This window comes from Peromyscus eremicus, chromosome 5, assembly GCF_949786415.1.
Source record: "Peromyscus eremicus chromosome 5, PerEre_H2_v1, whole genome shotgun sequence".
Lineage (NCBI taxonomy): Eukaryota > Metazoa > Chordata > Mammalia > Rodentia > Cricetidae > Peromyscus > Peromyscus eremicus.
In genome coordinates, this window is record NC_081420.1 from 68,848,636 (window position 1) to 68,862,897 (window position 14,262).

General features: G+C 41.9%; 1 protein-coding gene across 1 annotated transcript in view; it reads right to left on the bottom strand.

Annotated features, from left to right (window-relative positions):
- The window catches only part of Nebl (nebulette), a 359,628-nt gene that overhangs the window by 209,167 nt on the left and 136,199 nt on the right, over nucleotides 1-14,262 (bottom strand). The window contains exon 3 of the mRNA XM_059263625.1: nucleotides 4,376-4,460. Coding sequence (XP_059119608.1) covers nucleotides 4,376-4,460 — 85 coding nt within the window. The remainder of the gene's footprint in view (nucleotides 1-4,375; nucleotides 4,461-14,262) is intronic.

Sequence of the window (14,262 nt, forward strand, 5' to 3'; positions counted from 1 at the left end):
CCCAAAAGCCCTGGAAGTGAGAAAGTAAAGAGAAGTGGGAATTAGAAGGGAGTGGGAGTTTGTCCCTACCTGGCCTTGGGTACACAGCCTCATTTTGTTCTCTTTCCATCGGGGCAGAGGTGAGCCTCCACTGAATAATTGTTTAAAGAATCATTTCCCTGGCCATAAGAAAAGTCTATAGGCTCCTGACCCAGAGAACTGATAATATTTGAGCATTTTCTTTCTCAAAAAGAGTGTGCACCACCTAGCCTGGAAAGATAGACATTTCCTATAACAGAATATTAAAATAGTAAGCTCAGGAGACTCCAAGAGCTTTTCATCTGGCTAGTGGTCTTAAACATTTAAGGTTTCTCCAAGTTACACATTTGGTTTCCAACTTTTATTTGTAAGTTGGGTCTGTGGAAATCAAGGCTCAATTTCTCTTTAAATTTTTTATTCTATTTATTGTGTGTATATGTGTGTGTGTGTGTGTGTGTGTGTGCATGTTCATGTACACACATGTCATGACATACATATGTAAGACAAAAGATAACTTGAAGCACTTGAACCCAGGGATTGAACTCAGGTCCTTGGGCTTGGTGGCAAGTGCCTTTACCCACTAAACCATCTCTCACCAAGCCAGGGCTCACTCTTTTACCATAAAAAGAAGAAAAGCTATTATGTTGATCCCTGGGTGAGCTATAAAAGCCTGATGCCCCACAGGTGAATTATGATGCTAACCACTGAAGAGAGAGTTCCACTTTCTCTCCTTGTCAAATGGTCTACCCAGGCCAGTGGGGGTTCGTAAGCACCACCGATGTGATTTCTTTGAAGCAGTTCACCTTGTGATGTCTGATAAAAGGGGAGCTAGTGGTGATAAAAGGCCTTTCCTCTGCTCTCTTCCTCTTGAAAGGCAGGATCCGGGGCAGTCTACATCCACCATGGTCTGTGGCTGGCCAAGTAGATGTCCCCCAGTTGTATGCAAGTTGGTTAATGCTGTGAGCCACTGCTTTGCGGTTCCGAGATGCTACTTCTGGTGTGGTTTTTTTGCTTCCTAGCATTTGATTTCGCTTTCTAATGACAACTTGGCACCTAGAGAGCCCATACACGCTTGGGGGGATGGAGTGGTAGTTTAAAAACGCCACTGCCAGTGTTTACAATCCTCCAGACAACCGTGGGGGGGGGGGAGAAAAGAGGGATAAAACGTAAAGAGATAATGACAAACAGCTATTAATAACTGCCTAGATGGGACTGAAAAAATCAGTTCCATTGTTCTTTGCATTTTTTTTCTCACTTGATAAATCAGCTAATGAACTGAAAGTAACCAGTATTAGGCAAACAAGTCTAAAAGATTTCAGAATTTGAAGACTCGGAGCTATGAATCTATTTAATTCAAGTAACATCAAAAATTGCCAAACTAAGTATACAAGAGATCAATAGTCAATCTTCCTCCCAACCTGGTGAGTTGTTTAGAATTCCAGAGATCAAGACTCTAAGGAAACGGTCTGTTGCAGAATCAAATCATTTAATAAGTTAAAATTAGATCAAAAATTCCATTACTAAGTATCACAATTAAAGAAGATATCTTTCTACTGTTTTGCAAAAGTGGATGCACTGTTAACAGAAATGTAACCTCTCAGATAAAATCCTAGGGATCTCTTCCTACTTCTACTGCATACACAGTTCCTCATTTAGATGTGCACCCCTTACACAGCAATGATTTGCTTGTACATGTTCTCTAGACACCCTCAGAGCAACAGGACTAGGGTACTTTGTATGACTTTAGGAGCACACAGATCCAGGTTGAGTTCTAAGTCTGACCCCTTATTAGGTAAGCTTAGAAGGTCAAGTTATTTCAATCCTCTATAAGATGTTTCACTCAAATAAGAGAAACAACAAATGCCTATCTCAGAGGACTGTTTAAAAGGTAATAAAAGGTTTGCAGTTACATGCTTGAAAAACAGAAAGGATGTTGTTGACGAAGACAGTGACTTTTTGTCCGTGACCCACTTCCCAACACCTTGTACATAGCAGGAAATGGGTTTGTGGTTCCTGAACAGAGGTGAACTTTCCACATTGCCTGTCTGATGGGATGCCACCCTTTCTTTCAAGAGAATATCATAGTTGCGAAATCTTACAGAGAATCCGATGCCTTCAGTTGGTCACTTCCTGGGATCCCACAGCCCCTTGGGCATGTATCTGTTAGCTCTTGTCCCACCCACTTGGCAGCATCTGTTCATACTGTTTCCAAAGTCTGCAACTTGCTACATGGGGAAAAGGGATGAAATCAGTTTTCCACAAAGCCACACACTCCTTTTCCATTTGTGTTTCCAAAGCCATGCATATTGTAGGGAACTAATGGATACTGGCTCATCAGCTGAGCTGAAGGCTCCCACAACCGATCACCATGCCCAAAGGGAGCTGTGTACTTATTTATGAAAGACAGTCAGTATTGCTATGAGATTACTGCTCAGCTTTCAAGACCCCCATTCATATCCAATCATGAGCATGAAACTCTGTTCCATCCAATCCACACAGATCCCTCTTTCTGCATCTATATTGTTAATTAGGCTTAGTCATTCCACACGTGTGCTGGTCCTCTGTTCTCACATGCTCTGTAGGCTTAGTGAGGAGAGGGTTAACTAAATTTCCTGTGGTATCAGGGTGTGCAATAGGCAGGAAACAGTGTTTGATTGGTGGACTGATTTCTGTTTTCTGATATGTTTGAACTAATTCTCTATGATTATCTGATGACCCCTAACTTGGAAAGAAGAAAGGTGTAGTGATGTGCATAGGCTGAAGATGAGTTCTCTGGAATGTTAAGCAGAAATGTCTTTAGCAATGCAAACAGCATCTTTCCTTGGCCAGTGCCCAATTTTGGAATTAATGGCTTAGCACACCAGGACTGGCATTTTACACAAATCATACATTAGCTCCCAACCAATTTTCACAGCATTAACCAACAATGAATTCTACTTTGAGCTCTATTCCTGTCATCGAATGGGCTGAGAAAAGGTTCCAAGTCCCACAGAAAGAGACTGAAGGCAATCACAAACTCCCATCATGAGTGGATAAACCACAGTGGACATAATCTCACCCTAAGGAACTGTCAACTCTTGGACAGAACTCCAGACTGACATTTTCAAAGATTATTAATTAACTACCTCTTTTCTTTACAAGTTCCCTTTTTCCCTTTTTATAGCAAGGGCTCTCCAGAACATTGCCATAAACCTTCACGAACTTTTTTTTTTAATTTTTTTAAATGTTTTAACCCTTTCCTCACTGGGTGTGAATGGAGCCTTGAAAACTGAGCAGGAATCTCATAGTACAATGACTCTGTCTTTCATAGGCACACAACTCCCTTTGGGCATGGTGATCCGTTGTGGGCACCTTTAGCTCAGCTGATGAGCCAGTACCCATTAGTTCCCTACCATAGGCATGGCTTTGGAAACGCAAAACTGCAAAGGAGCCTGTGGCTTTGTGGAAGGCTGAGTTCATTCTCCCTAACTCAGACACTTGCAGCTGCCTCCTGACAGACACGCAAGGCAGATTGTCTTGTTTTACAGAAGCACAAAGAACCTGGGCAGCTGACCCAAGGCCACAACTAACGAACAGCTCAAAGGGCCTACAGCCCTTTCTTCCCACTTCTCTCCTCCTTCTTCCCTCCTCCCTCCCTGCAAGGTGCAGTTTTTACTACATCACTGACCAATAATCTTCCAAGAAGTTGCATCCTCCTCTACCATGTCAGTTAAGGTAAGGTCTTTGAAAGAGTGTCCTGCGTTTTGCATTGAAATTGGGTGTCCCGTAGAAAACCCTGCCACTCAAAACCTTAGTCCTAGCCCAAGTGCCACAACATATTGAAGGCAAGTTGGCATCTAAAATGGTTGACTGGGAGCCAATTGTGGTGTTCTAATCTTTGTTCATGCTGTCAATGTGACATATGAAAAAATATGAATAAAGTGACAGGATGCAAACAAAGCTAGACGCTGGTGTGAGATCCACAGACAGGGTGTGAGCCCCACATGAAATGCAATCGGGTCAAGTTAACACCTTGTGTTTCCCCCCACATATGCAGTATGGGAAAGCTATTTACAAAATGTTTTCAAATATTTAGGACCACATAAATCAATATTGTTGGAAAATATTTACTCTGACCAGAAGTCATTTACTTGCCCTAGTCCCATGTGAATAACAAAACTGAGACTATCGGGATGATCCAAGAGGGGAAGCAATACAGATGTTCAGTACTTTCGCCCAGAGTGCCCAGACAGGCCTGCTGCCAATCTCCATGCCCGCTGGTGACCAGCATGAACCACACAATGACAACATTCTCAGAACAATGGCTTAAGGATCCTCTTTAGTACCGGCATCACACAGCAGGCCTCCTGCGTGTTACCTGACTCTGCAGTTCGCTCTGCTGCTTCAGACGGAGGTTTTCGGGTGTATCCGCCACCGTGGTGAAGGACTGCTTTGGGTAGTGTCTGTGAAGAAACATTTTTAAAGAACACGATGAAAACAAATGCTAAAAAGCAATGCTTTAAAACCAATTATTTCACCCTTCCCTCCTGCCACACTAGAAAAGGGACTGGTACGCTTGGCTAAGATCATGTCTGTCATTACTCCAGATCCCATCCTTTCTCATGGCCCTCTGTCACTGGTTTTTTTGTTTTTTGTTTGTTTGTTTGTTTCTCTCTCTCACCCAAAACTTAAAGCTCCGACCCTGTTCTGTTAGATCCTCCTATCAAGAACCGGATCATGCTCAAAACTCTCCTGGCTTTCATTGTGCCTGCCTTCATCCCACCCATTACTCTAACACACGTGTACCGTCTTTCTCGCCTTCAGCCAAAGTTCCTTTAGAAGTGGCTTCACCTCTCTGTAGTGGGTCATCTCCTCTCCAACTCTCAGCTCAACTGTACACCAGGCTTAAAGTTGATTTCTAGAAGCTTATCTCACCAAAGTCTCCATGACTTCCCATGGAAACATCTAGTAGGTATCCTTAAGTCCTCTTGCTGCTTGGCCATCCCTCTATTTTGAAATGTGCTCTTTCTCACCTTCTGTGTCCCCACCCAGGCCCAGTCTGGCTGCTTCTCCCCCTGGTTCCTCCTTCTCTCTGACTTGTCAGATCTTCTTCCATGTAGCCCACCTCAAGCACTTCACACGGGCTATCCTCTGCTCAGTCCACACCACCACCAAAAGCTTTATGACTTGCTATTTGCTGGTTTCTTTTCAACCCAGTTTTCAGATCCAGCAGCATTTCCCTTTGAACATCTCACATCCACCATACACTCAGTCAGCCTGCGACTCAGCTATTCATCATCCCTCCCAGATCCAGCAGCATTTCCCTTTGAACATCTCACATCCACCATACACTCAGTCAGCCTGCGACTCAGCTATTCATCATCCCTCCCATCCCTAAAACAAATGCCTCCTCTGTTTTCTGTTTTCTCATTTTTATTGGGACTGAAATGAATAAGCTGGGTATCTTGGGGTAACCTTAACAGCTCATACATTAACCAATTGCCATCTCTATCTGATACACACACATACACACACACACACACACACACACACACACACACACACACACACACACACGATACAATACTTGCTGGTCTTACCCCTCCTATCTGAATTGCTGAAATAAATGGTGCAAATGCAAATCTGGTTACATTGCCAAGTAAAACCTTGCACTGGTGCCATAGTGTCCCACTGATCTTAGAATAAAGTCCAGGCTCCTGTCCTCCAAGGCCTCTGTGTCCAGCCCTCTCCAGAGCTCTCCCTCATTCCGTGCTCTGGCCAAGGGGACCACTTCCATACTCAGAGTTCACCCTTCTTGGTCCCATCTCCCTGGGAAATGCTATTCCTCTTGCCTGGAACATCTATCTGCTTCCCACTCCACTTCCCTTGAAAACCGTGATTATCTTTTGGATCCTGCCTTAGACATCACCCTCTCTGGGAAGCATTCCTAGCCTTCCAAGATGGATAAGAGCACTCTGGATGGACTTTCCTCCCCTCGTTATAGTGCTTCCCATCCTCATTCATGTTTTCTGACCAGCCTCCCCTACCCCCTCTGACGAAAGTTCTGAGGCAGCAAGAACTGGCTGTCCTGTCCCTTGTCAGAGTACATTCCTGGCATGATCTCCAACACTACTGGTGCCTGGCTCACAACATGAGCTCAGTAAATACTTGCTTGGGGGAGCAGGGGGTGGGGTGGGGGACAATGAGTGCAGGGACACAGTCAGGAGAGTAACTTCTAATGTTCTCCAGCATCGTAGGGTGGCTGATTGACAATGATTAATTAGCTATTTCAAAATAACTAGTAGAGAGGACTTGGGCTGTTCCCAACACAAAGAAATGATATATTTGTGTGTATGAGAGATATGCCAATGACCCTGAACTGATTATTATACATTGTACACATGAACAGAAAGGCCATTTTGTACCCAAATATATACATACATATATATATGTGTGTGTATATATATATACATATATATATAATTATTATGTGTCAATTAAAGATAAATATAATAAATATTCCAGACAGAAGAAATGGAGGAATGGAGAGGAAACAGCCAAGCCTAAGAGATCAAGGTGGGCCACAGGAAAAGTTTGGCCTGGCATGTGATGTAGACACATGTTGTCACACTTGGACAAACATGAAGCTTGCCTTACAATGTGACCTTCAGGTAGTAGGGAAATGACATTTCCTCCCTTCATGTAGGTGAACAAACATTGGCTCAGGATGGGGTCCTTTCCACTCATAACGCAAACACTGAACAGAAACAAACAGGACACACCTAGCTAATGTGGCTCCATCAGCATAAAACCCATGAAGCTGGGACCTGCTCCTCAAAAGACGTTCTTCTTCCCACCTCCCTGGCTCCTTCTTTCTTCACGTTCACCTGTGTCGCCTTTTGTGGTTTCTCCAACTCTTTCTATGCCTCGTGGTTTTAAAGTCTACTTTCCTTGCAGAAGGTTATTTTTACATCCCTGTCCCTGGCTTGCTGGGAGAATACTGATGGAGGAATCCTGTGTTAGCACAAATAAACTCTCTAGAACCTATTCAATGTGCATTAACACTTAGGAAATAAATATTAAGTATTTTGCAACCTTGTGCAGTAAATATATTGTGGAAAGATATATATATATTCATCTGTCTAGCATCCTCCAATAATTTAACATCCCATAGTCACTTGCTGTGGGATGTCCTGTATGCTGTGAATATATGTTGCTATGATTGATTGATAAATAAAACGCTGATTGGCCAGTAGCCAGGCAGGAAGGATAGTGTAGGCAAGACAAGGAGAGAGGAGAATGCTAGGTGGAAGAAGGCTGAGTCAGGAGATGCTGCCAGCCTCCACGATGAGTAGCAAGGTGTAAGTTACCGGTAATCCACGAGCCACGTGGCAAGGTATAGATTAACAGAAATGGGCTGAATTTGAGTGTAAGAGCTAGTCAATAGTTAGCCTGAACTAATGGCTGAGCAGTTTAACTAATATGAGCTTCTGAGTGATTATTTTATAAGTGGGCTGCAGGACTACATGGGGCTTGGCGAGACCTGGAGAGAAATACTCCAGCTACAGTCACTGTCTCAGGAAACTAAAGTTAACCTCATAACTATTAGAATCACTTTAACTATTTTTTGTTAACATTCTTCAAAAGCCTTTACATTTTTCTTGCCTTCTCTGAGCACATACAAATCGAATTTATATTTTTTCCATGACAGTTTGGAGCTGTGTTGATGTCAGATCATGATATAATAAAGTCGTTCTTTAAAGTTTACACAGACAGTTGACCTAAATGGCTCAAGTTCACTGTGCTTTTCCTGAACTGATATGTCAAGACATCATTTCTCACATGGCCCTGAGTCCCTAGGGTCATCTTTCCTTCTTCTAACTCAGACTAAGAGAATACACAGTCATGATGGTGATCAGTACATTCACTGACTGTAGTAAGCATCTGCTGTAGATAAGATATCATCTGCTCCTGCTGAGTCTCCTGCAGAGACTCCCTGGGTACCAGGCCTTTCTAAGGACAACTTGGGCACTGTACTCCAGGCAACAGACAGGTCAAGATGAACAGCCAGCTCCACTGAGCTATGGATTAAAACTGGAACTTCATTAGACTTTAAATGTAGCAACTGCAGACTGCCATACTTACAGGCTGTAATAATAATTTAGCAAGATTTTTGCCAAAACGTAGTCTATGATATTACATAAAGTTTTACAGTTATCTGCAGGGTTCCACTGCGTTTCATTCAAAAAAATCTGCATGCTATCTGCTTTTGAAAGTGTAATTAGAAGGCATTCTCACATGTACTGTGAAGCCATTAGCTGGCTCAGCCCCAACTGTACCCACATGCAGGTAAACTCATTTGGGGTGGGGAGGCGTTCTTTATGAGGCAACTTTTCATCTGCCAATCATGTACAAGTGAAAAATCACATGAGATTTTCAAGAACATGCTAATATTTTTACAAACTGCCTTACTGCATGTACTCAGGTGTCCTATTCATAAGGCAAAAAATTATTTCTATTGGGTACCATGCAATTTCACTTGCCACTCAGACTTATAATTCTGAAGTATCATTTCATAAAAATCACCTCTTCTTACCATTGGACTTTATAATGAGAAAATGTAATGGATTTGAACTCTTAAAATACATGCATATAGAGAAACATCACTTCTGTATGTCTGATCTTAACAGCACATATGAAGTCCTATTTAAAAAAGAGGGTTCAAAAACAACTGAAAATGTGGGTGTTTTTTTTTAGAAGACACAGTTTGCTAACCTGATTACAAAACAGCAGACTTACTGACAGGTTGTGCAAAGTTACAGTTATATTTACAACTATAAAAAGATGCCAAGACATCACACTTTTTCCAATATCCTTTTCAATCCTGCCATTCAATAATTTTTTTTCATAGTAGGTTAATCTATATATAACTTTCTCTAAAGACTGTGACAAAATGAAATTATCCAAAATCTCAGTATGGAAAGAAAAGCCCAATTTACTTGATTTATTTACTTATTTATTTGTGTGTGCATGCATATATGTATGTATATGGTGTGCATATGTGTGTTTATGCATGTGCAAATGTGTGCATATGGTGGTGGAAACCAGAGGATAGCCTCAGGTGTCCACTTCGTTCTTTGGCACAGGATCTCTCATTGTTCTGGGTCTCACGAATTAGGCTAGGCTAGCTGGCCAGTGAGCCCCAGGAATCCCGTATCCATCCATGTAGCATTGGGATTACAAGTCCGCACAACTACACCCAGCTTTTTTTAAACACAGGCTCAGGGTAATCATCTCAGGTCCTGACACTTGCACAGCAAGCATTTTATTGACTAAGCTCTCCCTCCAGCCCCCTAGTTTAGTCTTAGAACCAAACTAATCAATATTGAGGGAAAGAAAGTATTCATGTCAAAAAGGTCTATCACAAGTCATGGGTACTAACACAAATTTAAACCTGAGGATTTGACAATTCAAGTCATAGAGCCAGAAAATTCAAGAGATTATGGTCTTCAAATAAAAATGCCTATCAAGAAAACGTGGAAGAACCTCATGAGTTGAAACTACAAGGCTCAGAAGAAATAAGCGTAAAATTACAGAGATGGTAGCACTACATGCATTGTATTAAACAGTGTTTACAAAGTCAGAGAAGCCTCATTAATTCTTCCATACTGGCTAGGTCTGAAAATATTGTCAAATGCTGGGTTTCTCAAGGTCATATCCAAATAGTAACATCCATCTGAATTAACCTGACAATCTTCTCAAGCTAGAGTCTCATCTCCCAGCTTCCCACCATCCAGCTCTACTCCAGAAGAAAAGAAAGCCAGACACAAAATAAACTAAGAGGCCAGTAGGGCTTGATGAGAGCCCAGGAGAGAGAAATGAAGAAGCATTCCAATGGGTAAGTGGTAGTGATGTCACACAACTCATCCTAGCTCCTTCAGTGGTCATGAAAACTTCTTCCCAAAATTAATGTCCTGCTAGGGTAATATTTACCAAGCTTATAGGAAGAAAGTTTTTGTCCTCTGCAATATTAGAAATGAGAACCTGGGATAAAGAGTATAAGGTGTGTGAACTGGATGCTCCAAGAGAAGCAAGAGCCAAATTGTTAAAATAAGAACCACAACAATGAGCAGCATGACAAGAGATCCCCAAGGGTGCAATGGCAACACTGATATCTTGGAGGCAACCAGCATCTGTCTAATTGGACTTGAGACCTGCTCAAGAGGGGGAAAGTCATGCCTCACACTGGAAATCTAATCAGCTATCTATAGTCGGTGAGGTCATGAACCCTAGAGGAGGACCTATTGCTGCCCCTTTCCTATATCAGTATAATTTCCAACTGCATTGTAGGTATTTATCCTCATATCCACAAATAAGTACAGCATCCTCTCACCAGAGAAATTTGTTTTGGCAGCAGACGGAGACAATTACAGAAATCTACAACTGGTCAAAATGAAGAGAACAACTGCCTGTGAGGTCCCTAGATTCAGTTGACACACCTATAACATGACCCCTACACCTAAGGCTCAGGGAACATGATGGAAGAGAAGAATGAAAGAGTGTGAGGGCTGGAGGATCATAGTCACGCAATCATTTCAAATTATGGCAGGAGTCAGAGAGTTTTCAACCGCATGTCTACTGCCAACAGTGTTAGTGTTACTGCCACTTTTTCTTCTTTGCTCTGCCACAGAGCGGCTTCACACCTCTGTGTATCATTGCTTTCATCTATATGAGGGGAGTACATATTCCCGCCCATCTATGAGGTTGCTGAAAGAATCACATGACAAAGATTTAGAAATTGAAAGGTGCTGTGCATGTGAGACAGTAGTAGCCCACTTAGATTTATAAATCTAAGGTCCTTCTGTTTGTAGTTAAGGGGAAACCTATGCTTTAATTCAATGGTTCTCAAGCACCATCCTCCGAGGACAGTTAACGACATGCAGCATCTGGAGCATTTGGGTTGTCCCAGTGGAGAAGCAAACTACCAGCATCTAGTGAGTAGAAATCAAGAATATTGCAGAGCATCCTATGGGATGCTGGGCAGCCCCACTTCCCAAAACAGAACTTCTCCTGTCAGAAATACCAATATGCCACAGATGAGAAACCGCATTTTACATATCTAGATCCCCAGTAAGAAACCTAGGCACAGAGTATCTACTGAGCTTCCCCTGGTTAGCAACATTTGACCAGTGGGTTAGTAAGACTTTCATCACTATGACAAACACTGGTGAATTTAAAGGGAGAAAGATTTATTTTGGCTCGTAAGTTTAGAAGTCTCAGTCCATCATGACAAGGAGGCAGAGCCTAGCAGTTCACATCATCATGGCCAGGAAGCACAGAGAGAATGCCTGCACTCACAGACTTGGTCTTTTTTTTTCACTCTTTATTCCACCTGGAACTCCAGCCTATAGGATGGTACTGCTCACAATCAGAAGAAGTCTTCCCCACCCTTAGTCAGTCCTCTCTGGAAACACCTTATGACCACAACCAATGGTGCACTTTACTAACCTCCTGGGAGCCTCTCAGTCCAATCAAGTTGACCATCACGATGAGCCATCCTACCATGTGTTACCACAACTCATCCTTGGGGAACTAAGTATCCCTGGTGACTTTGCCAGGAGAAGACCTTAAAAGCTCCCAGCTTGCTTCCCCTGGGAATCTCCCATGTCTTTTTCTCTTGGATGACTGTGACTATTACATATTCATAACAGACCATAGCTTTAAAGAGCATACATATGTTGGGTCCTGGGAGACCTTCTAAAGGGTGATGGGACCAGGGGATGGTCTTAATGACCCCTGACAAAGACCCTTTGTGCCTGGCAAGATATCCTTCATGAAAAAAGCATCTTAACATCTTTTCAAATAGTATCTACTTTTTTAAAAAATACAACTTTAATTCTTAAGAACATTTTTAAAAGCAAAAGTTATGATCTGTATTGCTAAGTTGACTTCTCATCTCTACTATTCTGAGTTATGGGAGTGACCCCACCCTAGACGATCTTTCATGCTCTGAGTGGCTCCACCAAGGGGTAATGTTATCCAACGGACAAAAATCAACAACTATTTCTAGATGTAGAAAGGTGACAGGGGTTTATATGTAATTTTGGATATTTTCCTCAAATATGAATAATTATATTTTATAGCAATAATTCCTATCACTCAAAGTTGCCTTTAAAGATAGGAAAGTAACCCATTTTAAATAAACAAACTCTTAGATCACTTAGGATGCTACTTAGGAAGGAGACATTTCAGAAAGAAAGAAAATAATTATGAAAGGACAATACCAAAAAGTGGTTATGCATGCAAATGTAAAAGTACATAGTGTGTCCACATGAATGCACAGACACACACTACATAGACACACAGGCACACAGTATGTCCACATGGACACACACACACAGGCAAACAGTGCTCAGAACAAGAACAATGCCAACCATCTGAGAACTTCCTACAACAAATCTAAAGTACTAGACAATTAAAGTATTCTAAGGTCCTTCATAAGAAAAATTAGAGTATTATTAAGTTTCAGATTTTGCTTAAATACATGTGATAAAACTTTATGTGTAGCCCTCAGGAATGGAATTATCCTACATAAATTCAAATTTCATAAAAGTGAAAAAAATAAAAATAAAAATTTTAAAGCATCAAAAATCTTATTCAATACAATTTTTTTTAAATGAAGACAGAAGGAAGAAGCTGCAACAAATAAACAGGACAGCTAAAAATTTAGAAGTTGAGAAAATAATTCAATAATCATAAAAATGTTATTAGGAAATAGTTGCCAGATAAAAGTCTATTACTTCATATTTTTCATTCTACCATAAAACAGCTACACTAATATAAAACAAAATTATTAGTAACAATAAAAGTTACTGAGTATATATATATATATATATATATATATATATATATATATATATATATATATATGTATTACACAGTGATAAAGATTGAATTCACCAACAGAAGTAAATCTTAACTGGAAATAAGCCTAATATTAACCTCCAACGTTTAAATATCTGTGAACACATATATGACAAAGGAGAGAATGTAAAGTTAATAAAGCAATGGAAATTGGCATACCCACAAACAGAGAACAATTTCAACATAATTCCTTTAATTACTACTAGGTCAAGCAAGCAAATACAAAATGAATAGAGATATCCAACATGGGAAATACAGAACTCATGATAATCCCAGGCATGTAGCGTTCAAAATATGTAGCCTCAGGGACTCAGGGTATAGTTCAGTGGTAGACCATTTGCTTAGCATATGACACACCCTGAGTTTGATGCCCAGTACCACAAAAGGGAAGGGACTGTGAAATCCTAACATATCATGGCACTTGCCAATCAAAAAGTGTGTCTGACTTCTCCGAGCGGGAATGACTCTCCAGTGTGTATCAGCAGCCATCACACAGCTTTCAACAGCTCCTTCGGGTAGGGTTTGCACGGTTACAGTGCGCCCTGTGGGAGGAGTCAGCATCCGATTCTGTCCTGTCTGAATGTGCCTCACTAAGGATGTCTGCACTCACACCCAGACGTACTGAGGAAAGGTAGTGGTGGGAACCTGGAGTGAATCATAGGAATGGGAGGCAGGGGAAAATGAACAGAGCTCATGAAGGAAAACAAGGCTAAGACAGAGAGGGACCATCCCACGATGACCGTGGAAAGGCACCTGGCGCTATAGCTGCCTCCAGAAGGAGCCAGGCTGAGCCAGACCTCCCCTAGCACAGGAAATCCGTGGAATAAAGACAACAGGAGGGCAGCTGGTGCCTGCAGAGCCACGGAGGCTGAACAGAAACTGCGCCTAATCACAAAGGGATGGGAGGCCCAGGAAGTGCGGAAGATGGAGCGACTTCAGGCAGAAATATGAACCAGTGAATTTACATCTACTCGGTGCTGTGTTCTCCAGAAAACAAAAATGTGAACAGATTTGTTTAAGGAAGGCCTCTCTGATGCCTAGAAGAGCTGAACACAAGCCAGCTCCGAGCTGCCACAGCAGAAAGGAAAAGCACCAGGGTGTGCGGCCTTTGCAAAAGCTTCATTTGCTGCCTCTGAGCATTCCTTCTCCACCTCTCACTGTCTCTCACACCACCAGCCCAAATTGAGAAGTCTGAACCTCCAAAGGCAAGCCCGGGGCTTCCTTCACTTGTCCTCCAAGATCAGAGCATGTGTGTGTGCACTTATACCTCCAGTCTTTCACTCTTCAGGGTGTGCAAGCACGATCCTTGCATCCAATAGACTTGGTTAATTTGAGAACTAT